Source organism: Protomyctophum bolini, assembly GCF_963924005.1.
Source record: "Protomyctophum bolini genome assembly, chromosome: 15".
Lineage (NCBI taxonomy): Eukaryota > Metazoa > Chordata > Actinopteri > Myctophiformes > Myctophidae > Protomyctophum > Protomyctophum bolini.
In genome coordinates, this window is record NC_137876.1 from 24,356,831 (window position 1) to 24,372,291 (window position 15,461).

General features: G+C 43.9%; 1 protein-coding gene across 1 annotated transcript in view; it reads right to left on the reverse strand.

The window, feature by feature from the left end:
* myt1lb (myelin transcription factor 1-like, b) overlaps window positions 1-15,461 on the reverse strand; it is a gene marked incomplete at its 5' end in the record, with an annotated part of 117,368 nt that overhangs the window by 33,853 nt on the left and 68,054 nt on the right. The window contains 4 exons of the mRNA XM_080783500.1: window positions 4,685-4,995; window positions 6,264-6,496; window positions 9,838-9,957; window positions 12,545-12,635. Coding sequence (XP_080639626.1) covers window positions 4,685-4,995; window positions 6,264-6,496; window positions 9,838-9,957; window positions 12,545-12,635 — 755 coding nt within the window. The remainder of the gene's footprint in view (window positions 1-4,684; window positions 4,996-6,263; window positions 6,497-9,837; window positions 9,958-12,544; window positions 12,636-15,461) is intronic.

Genomic DNA, 15,461 nt, shown 5'->3' on the forward strand with positions numbered 1-15,461 from the left:
TTTCCCCTTGCTGTCCTGTTTTTATCTGCCTCCACCAATTTCTTCTCTATGCAATAACGTGGTTCTCAAATATTTTCGTACCAAGGGCCACCAAATTGATATACCTGTATACTAGTAGTTTTTGCCATGGACCCCCGTAAGAGAACATTTGTTTTAAAATCTAAATCATAACTTCTCAAACTATTTCAAGATTTTAAAAAAAATCACATGACAAAGTAATAGGGCTTATCCCCAGAACACTAAGGCTGTAAGCTGTGCTTTCCTCAATAATTGAGTTAATGTTGACTTAATAAGTAATGGACTTTTGTTCGGAAATCAATCGTGTCTCCTGGGACTGTTTGTTGACTTTTCAAATTGATTCACGCTTTTAAAATGCATTTAAAATGCAAAGATAACTCTGACAAACGATAAAAGCAAGTTGATTTTCACACCGTACTGAAATAACTGGAAAGCAATGCTTCTGCAACAATCTAATAAACTATGATTATGTGCTTGTGAAACGGCCATTAGAAATGTCAACTGTGAGTCAAAATCTGTGACATGCAGATGGACAGAAAGGCACGCACGCATGCACTATATACAGACAGACGGACGGACGGACGGACGGACAGACAGACAGACAGACAGACAGACAGACAGACAGACAGACAGACAGACAGACAGACAGACAGACGGACGGACAGACGGACAGGATAGGGCAGTAGAATGCAGTGTGCAGAGCGCAGTGTGTAAACCGTAAAGGAACAGGGTGTACCACGAGGTGAGCTGAGGTGTCGAGATGAAAGAGGCAGGAGAAGCTCTCTGAAGTTTCTCCTTCCCCCGTCTTCCCATCCTGCCCTCAGAGCATCCTGTCTGTCTGCCCGTCTCTCTGCCTGCCTGCCCGTCTCTCCGCCTGCCTGCCTGCCTGCCTGTCTGTCTGCCTGCCCGCCTGACTGCCCTCCCTCCCGCCTGTCTGTCTGTCTGTCTGTCTGTAGCCACAGCAGGAGGGAAGGACAGACTATCGCACACTAGGGCATGGGAGTGGGAAGAAGACAGTGAGACATGCAGGGAGCCATCCTGGAGTGGGTAGAAGGATATACAGGGAGGCATCCTGGATGCTTCAGGCTCCAGTTCCCACCAAGTAGCAGATCCTGCTGCTGCCATGTCTACTTCCCCTCTGGGAGGCTGTACTAGCCTCCATCTCTGTTCTTCTCCACCCATACACTCTCCTCTCCTCTCCTCTCCTCTCCTCTCCTCTCCTCTCCTCTCCTCTCCTCTCCTCTCCTCTCCTCTCCTCTCCTCTCCTCTCCTCTCCTCTCCTCTCCCCTCCCCTCTCCTCTCCTCTCATTTTTCCCTCTCTGTCTCCATCCCTGTTTCTCTCTCATTCCACCAGCAGTCAGTGCTGTCAACATTAACATTAGGCGTCCCCTCTCTCCCCTCTCTCCCCCCCCCCCCCTTCCCTCCCTCCCTCCCTCCCTCCCTCGCCCCCATGTACCAGCTGAGCATCTCGCAGGGCTCAGATAATGCGAGGAGCGCCCGTCACCTTATCTGCTCTGGGATGACACATTGGGCTCGCGCCGTGGCAAACGGCCGTTTCGTCGCCTCGCTCCTATCTGATCCGAAGACGGGGGGAATAAAACACTGGGCCGCCGCGCCACGGGAGACTGAGGCATAGCTATACGTAGCCCAGCTTTAATGGAATGTGCCTGGTTTTGTGTGTGTGTGTGTGTGTGTGTGTGTGTGTGTGTGTGCACACAGAGGGACTGTGCTGTGTTTGCTGTGTTTCTGTGCCTCTGCGTATGTGTGTGCGTGCGTGTGTGTGTTGTGCTTAAAGGACCACTTTTGCCACTTTTCAACCTATCTTGTAATGTAATTGGACCTAACTAATGTTCATGATAAAATGCCACTTTTTTTTCCTACTCGGTCTGTCTTTCATAGGAGGGCTGGGGGCTTTTTTTTAACCAAGATTCTTTTGAGGGGTGCCTAGGTCCTATTCAGCTGTAGTGTAGATTTTCGTCTTACACAAACATTAAATTCCCATTGGCAATGAATGGAGGATTTAGGTCATATGTGGAATTCCAAGCTCATTTATGAGGGAGGAGGGGGGTTTCCGGGAGGGTATAGCACTATCCTATATGCACCTCAGAATTAAACATTTTTCAGTAAATGTTTTAATTGATATATCAGGTTGAGTTGTTAACAACCGTAATACAGTATAGTTTGGCCTGCATTTGAGTTTTGACTCAAATATTTGCTTCTGGGGGATCCCTGGAACAAAATAGTTTGAGATGGGGGTCCGTGGCCAAATTATACAGATCATTCTGGGGGTCCTGGACATGAAAAACTTTGATCACCACTGATACATTTTTCAGAAAACTGCCCAGGTCTTAAAAGGGTTAAACAAGCCTTAAATCGTAAGCCGTTCGTAAATGAATACAATACTTGGTCATACTACACTACAGCGTCACACAAAGCCAACAAAATGAATAAATGAATACAATACTTGGTCATACTACACTACAGCGTCACACAAAGCCAACAAAATGAATAAATTAATACAATACTTGGTCATACTACACTACAGCATCACACAAAGCCAACAAAATGAATAAATGAATACAATACTTGGTCATACTACACTACAGCATCACACAAAGCCAACAAAATGAATAAATGAATACAATACTTGGTCATACTACACTACAGCGTCACACAAAGCCAACAAAGAAAAAAGAAACGAAACGCAAGCAACGTTTTTCTTTTAAGTCCACTAACACATCCAGAATGCACAATGAATGCATTTCAGTGAACAATAACCACGTTTTTTAAGTGCTCCGGGGATCCTTCACTGAAGACATTTACATTACGCTCCATTACGCTTAATGAAACGTAACTGTCGACGGCGCGCTTATGCCATGAATTTGAAGGGCATATAGTAACAGTAAGTCATGAACATTTACTGAACACGTGCAACATTTCGCTCGGAAACTGTTATCATCATCATACGTCATTTTCACAACAATGACTGTATACTCACCGTGAACGTGTCAAGAATGTATAACAAATAGGGATGCACCAATATGGAAATTATTGGCCGATACCGATTTTATTTCACGCTTTTGTGCCGGGGAAACAAATACATCTTCAAGTTCAATACAAGTAATACATGTTCATAATCTACAGTTTGGTATCGGCTGCAGATAACCAACACACCAACATAGCCAACGCAAAATGTATGCTTATGAATAGCAGCTATAGCTGCCATTGGCTAATGTCTGCTTTATTTGCGGATACTGATATTGACCGATAACGGCAAATATCGGCCCATAACCATACATCGGTGCGTCCTAATAATGGAGGTTAACCACTTAAACTAATAATATTAGTTTAAGGACCATATTATGGTCCTTCATTGTCAGCGGGGTCCCCCAGGGCTCTGTACTTTGTCTGCTCCTCTTGTCCCTCTACAGTACACCAAATCCTCTGACACCACATGGGCTCTGATGCCTATAACAGCGAGTGCCAGGGTTCGATTCCCAGGACTTGGCAGACCTTTGCTGCCGTTTCCACTTTCCAGTCAATCTCCACTGTGCTAGTCAAATTAAGGCAGAATAGCCCCCGACGTACGACAACGTGACACGCTGTGAACTTGTAGATCTGCTATAGGTTTGGCGAATGCTCAGCTATATTTTCAGCAAATGGTCCCTCTGTTATGATATGCCCAGCATAGAGATGCTATAGGCTCCAAGTGGTTAATGATTGAATTGAGTCATGGTGAATGCGTCACTCAAGAGCGCATAACAGAGGTCAATGGACCCCCCTCTCGAACCCTTTGATCTCCTTATAGAGATCGCTTATCTCTAATGAGGAGGATATAGTCATTAAACTGGGTTCCGGGGACCCCCAGGGGTCCTTGAGGGGATCCCCAGCAAAATGAGTTAAGATAGTATCAAAACGTCCTATATATAGCCTACATCGGCTATTTAAAAATAGCCGATCTACAAGCTCCAAAACGCACAACACTCCCATCTTGAAAAACAAGTTTAACCCATTTTGGGCGGGAACCCCTTTTGGTGTTAGCATTATGCTATGCTTTAGCTATTGAAAAATAGCAGATATACAAGGTGGATTTTGTATGGTGCTGCCTGGCACTAATATCATTTCAGATGGGGGGGATCTGTGGGCAAATCCTTATTTCGTCTCTGTTGGATGGAAACCTCATATGTCCAAAACTGTTACTTTTCAGGACTCAAATCAAAAATATAGCTAAAGTAAAAGATCTACAGGCTTTTCGAGCTTGCGGATCTGCTAATTTTGATACGTCTGTGTGACTGCTGTATAGTACGATCAAGTATGGCGTTAATTTACGAAGAAGCAGAATATGGAGATAAGGTTTTGGTCCCCGACAGCAACAACATTAGAACAACTGTTGAGAACCATAGCGTGTCTGTCCAACAGCAGTGGTTCCCAAAGTGGGGTCCGGGGACCCCTAGGGGTCCTTGAGAGAGTTCCCCAGTTAAATGATAGTTTGCAACCAAATGGGTCTGTATCTCAAATGGAACAAAATGGACCCAATTTGGTTCCATTTGTACACTCTCAGAATTAAATTAACATTGATTTTACAATATAAATCCGGGTCCCAGAGGTCCTTGACCTGAAAAAAGCTTGGGAACCACCTGTCCTTTAACATTATAGCGCCCCCTACCTGAGAGCACAGGTCCTGCAGGGGCTTGCCGCCCAGGCCGTGGCCGGGCATCTCCCGGCAGCGCGTGGACAGGTTGAGGATGGCGGTGGCGGCCATGTGCGCCGCCTCCATGTCGTGGCTGTAGTCGAAGCTGCTCTTGCTGCAGGTGCTGCTGGCGCTGCTGCCTCCGCCGTGTCCGCCATGGCCTCCTCCTCCTCCTCCACCTCCACCTCCTCCACCTACTCCACAGCTCAGGCTGCTGTTGCTGCTGCTGGGGGCGTAGGAGCTGGTGCTGCTGCTGGCCGAACTGGAGTTCTTGCAGTAGCGCTTGGCTGTGAGGGGGGGGGGGGGGGGAGAACGCATGCGTCACAACGTTTGACGCGTTGTTGTCTTGTTGCCGCAGCCGCGGCAGGGTTTTGTTAATTTATAACCACTTATTAACATGGCTTGGTTGAATGCTTGTTTGATTTCCGATTGGTCAATCGCTGTGTGTGATTATTGTGTGTTATTTCTTGATAATGACCCGCTCTGCTCTATATAACAGACTGGCTGCCAAATTCAAAAGCCTCAGAGCACCTGGCTGCGCTGCTTGGATTTCATGCTTGCATCCAACATGACAGCCATGCAAACAAACAAACACAATGTCATTTAAAACTAAACGTTGCTCTCAAGAATGTTTTGAAAACATTTGAAGCGGGAAATGAGACGATGCAGTAACCGAAAATGGATTCCGATTGATCAGCACTCACTTCCTTGTGTTCCGAGGCGACTGTGGGCCAACTTGGAATACTTTCATTACCATAAGCAGCACTAGTGCATTTTCCAATTTCCGATTAAGCAAGCTCTTGCTGAGAAATAGCCGAGAGGCGAGGACTGCGACGCGTCGTGAGCTTGTCGATTTCAGCGAAGGCTTTCTCCACAACGCTGTGGTAGTTAACTAAAACTAGCCACGGAAACTACAATAGGAAACATTATTAAACTTTTCAAAATACTACAAATTGAACGAAACACAGAAAATGAAAAACAAGAAGTCAAAATGAAGATAATGATGAAAATGATTGATACATTCTAAACTACCATTGCGGGGAGAGCATGCAATTCAACCAGTTGTGGAAAAAGTACAGGATAGTACATTATTTAAGTAAAGGTATCAATACCACTTTGCTGCACGTAAAAGTCCTGAATTAAAAAAATTACTTGAGGAAAAGTGTGAAAGCATCTGCATCAAAATATACTTGTGCAGAACGGTTGAAGCTGATTTTAATTATGTTATGTGCAGCTGGGTAGCTTAACTTAATTAGCTTAACACAATGTATGAGTTAATATATTTTCTTAATAATAATCAAAATCGGTCAAAAGCTGTCAAATATTTGTAGTGGAGTAAAAAGTACTATTTGCCTCTGGAATGTAGTGAAGTAGAATGCATAGAAAAAGTGTAGTGTAGGTACTGTAAGCAGTGGGCGGCGGCGTACCATCGTATCCTTTAAACAGAATTAAACTATATGTAGGTACTGTAAGCAGTGGGCGGCGGCGTACCATCGTATCCTTTAAACAGAATAGAACTATATGTAGGTACTGTAAGCAGTGGGCGGCGGCGTACCATCGTATCCTTTGGGCGAGGTGTCGCGGTGGCCGTGGTGGACCTTGGGTGCGATGGCCCGTTTATTCCCGCCGTACGCCCCCTGGTGGCTGCCGTCGAAGGCGGAGTAGTCGAAGCTGGTCTTGGAGTACTTCTCGAGCTCCTTGGCCAGGTTGGAGCGCGGCGTGCTGGTGGAGACATTGTTCTTGTAACCATACTGTGGAAACTCCAGTTGTTTGACAAAGCACATAGGCCTGGAAAATAAATGGACCAGGGGGTGGAGGTTGGACTGAGGCACACAACATTGTTGCCCAGCATGGGGTGGGTGGGGGTGGGGTAGGGTGGGGTTTGGGTGGGGTAGGGTAGGGTAGGGGGGGGCTTGGGGGAGGGGGGGAACCAAGGTTATTATAGATAACCAAAACAAAACATATAGGGAAACTAGATATTGACTGAAATAACGAGAAAGACAAGGCTAAAAAACTAAAATAGAAGAAATGCTAGTTTTAGCCTTTGTCATGATTTTAATAAATACGTTGTTTAGCTGTGCCGGTTTTAGGCCCTGTTTTTAGGCCATTTTTTACAGCCACTGTATGAGCTATTTTCAATATTAGTTTTACCCCTAAAAAAATAACACTAAGGGTGCGGTCAGACCGAAGTTTAATTCTACTTTGAGGGCATTTCTTTTTGCCATTTGTGGATTTCTGCAAATAAAATGATCTGTTTCCCTTGAAAAGCATTGGCAGAATCCGCCCTCATACAGTAGGTAGAATTAAACTTCTGCGTGACCGCGCCCTAAAGGTGCAGCCATTGTTGTGACTGCGCCCTAAAGGTGCAGTCATTGTTGTGACTGCGCCCTAAAGGTGCAGTCATTGTTGTGACCGCGCGCTAAAGGTGCAGCCATTGGCTCATTGCCATTTACGGATTTCCGCAAAAGAACGCTCCGTTCCCATTGAAAATCAAAGACAGAATCAAAGTTTGCTGTAACTGCAAGTAGTGCATCCTCAAAGTACTATTTTTTTCCAATAGTAAGAAGTAAACTAAACTATAGCAAACCCGCTCTAAAAACACATTAATAAGACTAAACTGAAATAAAGTCAAAACGGGATATGAAAAATGTCAAACTATAATAACCTTGGGGGGAGCATCGGTTCAAAAAATATGAGTGAGAATATGGAAAATGATGCCGTAGGAAATAGAGCTGGGCACACAGGGCTGGTGGTCTGCTCTGCTCTGCTGGGCTGTCGGGGTGACATGCACTGTGAATCCCTGAGTGGGAACTTAACCCTGAGAGCATACAAAACGGACCCTCAGTTTTACACTCTCAAAGTCATGGTTGCATTTGGGTCCAGTTGTATACTGTCAGAGTTAAAGAAACATTTAAGGTTTATAGGACAAGGATTGTGCTCCTCTCTCCTTTCTCCTTAGAAGACATGTTGCTATGTTTATTCTACAGCAGACTTTCGTAAAAAAATGAATTCATGTACATTACTTTTATTACGCTCTCATGTAAAAAATATTAAATAACTTTTATAGTCTTAACTCTTAATAAAAGTCAACAAAGAAATTAAATGTTAAGATCTTGCGTTGTTGTTTTTGTTGAATGTTCAGCTATAGACCAAACCATCAACAAAAGACAATTACGATTGCATATGACTTCTCATCAAAGCATTTTTCATGACTATCAAAGGAGAGCTCTCATTCAAACCCTGGTGCCTTCATCGTGATAAATGAGGCCAATTTAGTTAAAAATCTAATAAAGCGTTTTGCCATCATAAGTAAACACAGGAGTGAACATGCAGCCTCTGGAATGAATTCTCAGGAGACCTGAATGCATAAACATAAAACAAACACTGGGGACTCTCAGATGGGGAGTGCACGTTTGCAAAAATAGAGGAAGGGGAGAGGATTATTATTTATTTTTTAGGAAAATCCTCGTCACATTCCGATGTGACGCAATGGGAACACACTAGTCTAGTGCGTGTCAAGCACAGTGGAGAGTTCAAACAAAAAAGCCAACCGGGTGCTCAAAGGAGACAAAAGTCTAAAAAAAAAAAGGATGCTGGAGATGTTTCTAGGATCATGCAGGCTTCAAAAGAAAGAGGAGATCCAAGCACTAGAAAAAATGTGGAGAGGATGTAAAGTTAAAACAACATTTATTATATAAACATTGCCAACATGTGTCAGCCAGTTAAAGATGCAGGAATGCTGTGATTTTTGTACTTTTTCTGTTTTGTATGTGTCTATGGAGTTAACATTACTTTAATAGATCCCCGCAGGTGTGGTTAAAATATTCCAATATGTCTTCCCTGTGTATTTTTTGTTTCTTCCTGAAAGCTCAAAGCCTTCGAGTCAAAATGCCCAGTCGAAATACACCAGTTTTAGTGACATCACCCCTCTCCTATAGAGCGTCGCAGTACCGCCCCCTCGAGAGACCCGGAAAATAAATCCCCGTTCATTTTCCTCATAGACTTTTCAGAAAGTATTTATTTAAAGACGTTTACGCCGCGGACCAAGCCAACTCTTGTCGTGACAAATCATGACAACAAACACAATTTTTCGGGCCAAACAAATATTGTGTGTGTTGTCATGATTTGTCACGACAACAGTTGGCTTCGTACGACGCTTAAAAGGTCTTTAAAAGAATACGTTTTCAAATGCCTATGGGAAAAATGCATTTGGGATTAATTTCCTGGGCCTGGCGTCGTCATGAAAGGGGGCGGGACTGCGACACTCTATTATCATACAACAACAGACGTGGGCGAGGCTTAAGTTCAGGTGGGTGGTGCTAAGGTGAAAACCAGGTATAGCCTACTTAATGGGTGGGTGTGGCCACATGAAAACACCATTTTAACACTTTCTGTAATTTTTAGTTAGTTAGGGGGGGGGGGGACAAAATCTTAAACTCTCAGCATCCTTATTGTGGGGGAAGCTTTCGTAGCCCGCTGAGGGACCATACAGGTCTTCATCAGGGCGAGAACTGCTGAGTACCTTAACTGGTCAAAACATGTTGGCAATTGTCATACAATAAACTTTGTGTTTAACTTGACATCTTCTCCTACACATTTTATTGTAGTACAATGGAGAGTTACTGGTTTAAGCGCTCAGCGTTACAATGCAGCTCACACACCGCTGAATCCACCCCCTTTAAGACACTAACTAATACCTCATGACTTTAAACAACTCTAATCTTGACAGCGGATGAGAGAGACACAGACAAACAGAGACGGATAGATAGATAGATAGATAAAAGATAAATATATATATATATATATATATTGATCACTATGGGTAGGTGTCGTGGCAGAAACAGCAAACTATGAAACACAGGATGGGTGCGATAAGAATGAGATATTAATGATGATAACACTAATACATAGAGTAAACATCATATATATTATCTCAATACATATGTCTATTAATGTGCGTGTGCGCGCGTGTGTGAGTGTGTGTGTGAGTGTGTGTGCGTGCCAGTGACTGCTGCTTGCTTATACATGTGCCGTGACCTATGGCTCGTCTGCTTCCCATCACAGTGTTTCAGGTGGTTCCTTGACTTCATTTCAGTGGCGCGTGGCTGAAGGCGGAAGGCGAACCGTACCTTAGCACACGGTCCGAGGCCTGGTTGGACTTGGGGACTCCTCCTCCTCCGTCACAGCTCTGGTGCTTCTCCTGGGCTTTGGCCAGCTTCTCAGCTGCGGCGATGGGACACCCCGATAGGCTGTATAACGAGACGGGCGAGAAGAGCTGAGTGCGTGGCACGCAGTTTTCGGACGGATATTCCGAGAAAGGTCCAAGCTGTAGTAAAATGTTTTCTGCTTAATTCGCATTCCGAAAGGGGAATGGCTTGTTAGGCTACACTTGTCATCCGGCCTGCCCCAAGACTGTGGCACATCTGTCTCTGTCAGCCGATCAATCTACAAAACATGTTCTCTTTTTATTTTTTTTGGGACGTCTGCTCTGCAGCGGCAGTCTCTGGTTAAAATGTAAAATCATTAATTTCCATAAAGCACTTTGAATAACAACACCACGGGCAACAGCTTGCATATGTATGCTCGAGTGGCTTAAGAGAATTCTCAGAATAGATATTCCCGTAAGGGCAAAGATAATGTGCACATACATATTCCCCGAACATCCTATATTGCCTTCAGACACGCAGTCACATTGCATACACACGCGCACATACTGTACACACACGTGTGCACCTAAGCCAGATGTATACGTCGCACTGAAAACCACAGATCTACAAGCTCACGGCGCCGGCATGTTGGTTGTAGTTTCAGTGAGGTTGTAGTTTGTAGTGTACTATTTTTGGTGCACATCCTACAAGAGAGTGTACTGTAAATGATTCATTAAACGAGTGGTTTACAACCAGTGGTCCTTGAGGGGGTTCCAAGTGGTCCCGAATGGAGTTGGTAACCAAATGGACCCTTATTAGATATTTTACTCTTGAGAGCGTAAAATGTAACCAAATGGACCCTTATGAATCCATTTGGTTTAATTTTACGCTCTCGAGAGTTAAATTATTATACTTTTGCATTACTTAATTTACAAGCAGTCTACACAATTAGAGGATGTAAAATAATTGTTATTTTGATCAACGTTAACCTGTTTTCTCTCCTATGGTACCACGCCAATACCGCATGGAATTGTGGACACATTCTTATCCAACAAAATATTCCAAGTCATGGGTCTGAGAGGCTAAAATGCCCAATAAATAATGGACCTTGATATGAAAGGGGTTGAAAACCACTGCATTAAACTCTCCCACAAACACACACACAAAAAACAACACGCTAGCTACCCTAGCAAAGGTATATAAGGCATAGGATTCCCTGCAGGAGAAGTGACCAAATGTGACAAAAGGCTTGTGTCGTTATTCTTAAGCCCCATTATTCTCCATCCGTGCTGTCAAGCCGCACTCTGTCAGCGACCCCGCTGGAGAAATGATCTCCGACAATGGCCTGGAGCCAGTATACAGGTGTTAAGTCCCTGGTCCTGGGTAGCTGTCATAAGGTCTGTGTCGGGGTGGAAACCTCATATGTCTGAAAACAAGTTACTACTTGCGGATCTGCTGCTTTTAATTAACAAAAACAACACAAAAAGTTAGAAGGTGAAGATAGGAGGTTACTGCCCAACCGCAACGATAAGGAGTGTCCAAAATGTGTGCATGCAAGAAGTGATTTGGATGTGTAGCCGTTTGCCTGCCCACGGAGAGTCGAGCCCCTCGCACTTATACCAGCCTCTCGCCTCTTGGTAAAAACGGAAAGTTTGCCCGCGTGCATGTGACTGTGCATGTGTGCGTGTGTGTGTGTGTGTGTGTGTGTGTGTGTGTGTCTATCTCGTGTCACTAAAGCGCAGCAGGGAAGCGTTCCTGTCCCTCGCAGGTCTGCACCCTTTCTTGTCACCCCGGCTGAGTGGCGGAGAGGTGCTAATGGCTGCCGCGATGCCCGGACTCCCCGAGCATCTGCTGCTGTGGGGTGACACTCCTCCCTCACTGTCACCTCACCGCCGTCGCCCCACCGTCTGACAGCTTCTGGCAGGAGTGTGCGCACACTGCTATTTCAGTACGACACCCCGCCCCCACCCCCACACACACCTGAACCTGATAGATGCCATTTATTCCCCATGAACCGATAAATGATTTAAGTCACGGGAGGTGCTGCGAAACACTCACATTGTTAATAATAACATTCCCAGTATGTAAAATATAAAAAAATGAAAAAATAAAATAGAAGCCTAGATATGTTGCTTGTGAACGATTCCGTTTCACACTGGACATTGTAAAGGAAAGGGCATTTTTTTTTACATGACATTCATTGAATGATTGAACACTTTATTCAGTTTGCAAATACTGTAGTACAGCGGTACGATTTTACAATAAAAGGATAACACAAAAGGATAACCTACTGTGATTGTGAAACAATAAGATAAATACAAATAAATAAAATATAATAAAAATAAAAATAAAGACTTGTAGTGGAAATAAAACATTGAAATGGTTTAAACGGAATCCACCGACAATGGACATGCAGCAAAGTGTCAATTTAACCGGTTAAATTGATACTCCATCATTTTGCAGTGCAAAATGACAAATAAATAAATAAATAAATAAATAAATAAATAAATAAATAAATAAATAAATAAATAAATAAATAAATAAATAAATAAATAAATAAATAAATAAATAAATAAATAAATAAATAAATAAATAAATAAATAAATCCCAAACTGAAGAGAACGGAGGATGCGACATGGAACGACGTACAGTATACGTCGTTCTCAGACGAGCCGAGCTTGTCACTTACCTCCTGTGGGAGTTTCGGTTGCTATTGACATGGCCGCGTCCGGTGCAGCCCAGCGTAGGACACTTAAGAACATTCTCATACATTGCCAGAACTTCGTATCGGACAGACAGGAAGGAGACAGGGAGGAGGAGGAGCGAAAGACAAGGGAAGGTTAGGAAGCCACCGCAACAATCACGCATGAATTCTATTAGTGTGAGAGGAGCTTGGCATTATAAACATCATTAAGAAATGAGCCCGCGTGAACTCGCATGGCCTCTCCCCTTCATTTTAATGAACACTATAGTCTGAAAGGGGCGAGCACCATATTGCTCCCACTTATCCGTGCCTTTCAAATTAGTATTCATGGAATATGGACAGCCACGAATAAAATAGAAGACATTTATTAAGTCTAATAAGGACAAAGCTGGCAAGAAAGACACGCAAGAAAGAGACAGGGACGCTGTTTTGGGAGCATGCAGGGAAGCAGCCAACAGCTAGCAATCATGCAAAACACAAGTCCTCCGAAATCAATGGAACCAATAGCCTGACAGACGGAACAATGCTCTGCAAGCGTGTGTGTGTGTGTGTGTGTGTGTGTGTGTGTGTGTGTGTGTGTGTGTGTGTGTTATCATCCCGGCGTTGTCAAGACAGAGAAGCGCTTGCTGCCTTCAACACCATTTACCATTAAAACACTCCGTAACCGTCTTCCTCCATCCCCCCGGCAACCAACCGGCCAATTAGATTAATGATCTATAGATGTCCGAGAGGACCTGCCGGAGTTCCTCGGGCGGGGGCACAGAGAGGGGTCGTCTAGACGGCGGTGCAGTGCAGGGCCAGCCAGAGAGGACCCCCCCCCCTCCCCCCAAGGCGGCAGATTCATCATTATCACCCCCTTAAACTTTAACCCCTCCTCGTCGTCCCCTCCCAGACATACTAATTAGCGTGCGCTGCAGGTAATTGGACAACGGCCCCGCCCGCCACCTCCATGTGCCAAGAAAAGCCGCTCTGCATTATGCATGTTCCACTTTTTGTTCAGGGGTGGAAAGTAATTAAGTACATGTACTACTTAAGTACCGCACTTAATTAGAATGTTGAGGTATAACTTGTACTTTACTCGAGTATAGTCCTACTTTTACTTCTACTCCACTAGAGTACATCTTGGATTGGATCCAACTATTGTACTTTTTTACTCCACTACCTTAATTTGAAAACTTTAGTTACTAGTTACTTTGTAGCTTTTGAGGTAGATTAACCAACCCTATAGCCGATTTGTTTTGACTTGTGAAATGGGACATTCTGCATAATGAGTTTCTTCGTTTGGTACATTTTGATACAGATACTTTTCAAGTCAATTCCAAACTTGTACTTGTAAGAGTATTTCTACATTGCAGTATTGATACTTTTACTTACGTAAAACATTTGAGTACTTTTTCCACAACTGCTTTTGTTCCCTGACCTGGTTGGCCGCAAATACATATCATTTTGGGCGTCCTTGACATCAAATGGTTTCAGGACCGCCAATATAGCAACATAGGTTTTTCAGAAAACTGTTAGGATTCAGAAGTAGGATCGGCCTTAACCCATTTTCGACCTGAGGCCGATTCTTAAAGAAATCTCTTCTAAATACTAACAGTTTTCTGAAAATCCTATATGTTTCTATGTCAGTGGTGCTCAACCTTTTTGATGACAAAGACCCCCAGAATTATCTGTATTTGGCCGCGGACCCCCATCTGAAAATATGTTGTTCCAGGGACACCCCCCCCCCCCCCCCCCCCCAGAAGCCAAGATTTGAGTTCAAAACGTTTGCTCTGAAAAAATATATATTCAAAGATTTGGGCCACATTTTCAAGATTTTTTCCTCTATTTTTAAAAAATCTTACAAGCTTGTAGATCTGCACTATTTCAATAGCTAAAGTATAACATAAAGCTTAAAACACCAAAAGGGGTTTAGCGGGTTAAAAACCAAAACACAGATCCCTGCGCGAGGTGATTAAATATTTGATATTTTTACAGAGGAGGAAGAAAAGAGGTGCAAAATGAGCAAACATGAACGGGACTTAATGAATTTGAGGCGTAATTTAATCGTCGTTTTTCACGTTCCCCCTCGGAAAAACGGGTCCTGCCGCAAAGTATGATTTCCAAATTAAGCGAAGCCGCCGCATTAATAATACATCGTCCACTCAGCGCGGCAAACGTGTTAATAGGCGGTGAGGATGTCTCCATTGCTGTGAGTGGGCCCTGCAGGCAGTTAAGTTGAGTCCGCCCACTAAAACTATGAGGGAAACATGTTGGCCGACTACCTTTTTTCATATTAAAAAAAAAACGAAACCTAACCTAAGCTGTGATAACTAAAACTGAGACCATTTCCTCAACAAATAGAAACTAACATGTTAGGGCTGGACTAGCAGAGCAGAGATTCAGTACGGTACTGGAGCATAAAACGACTTGTCTTCTAGTTGTACTATAGTACGACTAAAAGACACGTCGTTTTATGCTTGGGTTGCATGCCGTTTAATAGCAGATCTGCAACAAATCTTATGATATTTTGTCCACTAAAACTAGACTAACACCAAAACATTTCAGCTGACTAAAATGTGACTAAAGGTAAATGGAATGTTATTCTATTTAATGTTTTTTTGTTGTTGTGACTTTTGCATTTATTTTATATTTTTTATGGAGGGACAGACAGTATAGGCTGACAGGAAATGGGGGAGAGAGATGGGGGGGGAAGACATGCAGTAAAGGCTGTTGGGATCGGGAGTCGAACCCGCGGCACGCTGCCAGACTGGATTACCAGCCGAGGTGCCTGGACCGCTGAGCCACTGCCCAGGCCTGATAATGCATTCTTAAACAGAGACCTGTCAACACCTCATGCCAACCCGAGAGGCTCGCCTTTCAACAGCGCTATCGCACTGTGAAGACTGACGGGAGGCGCGCA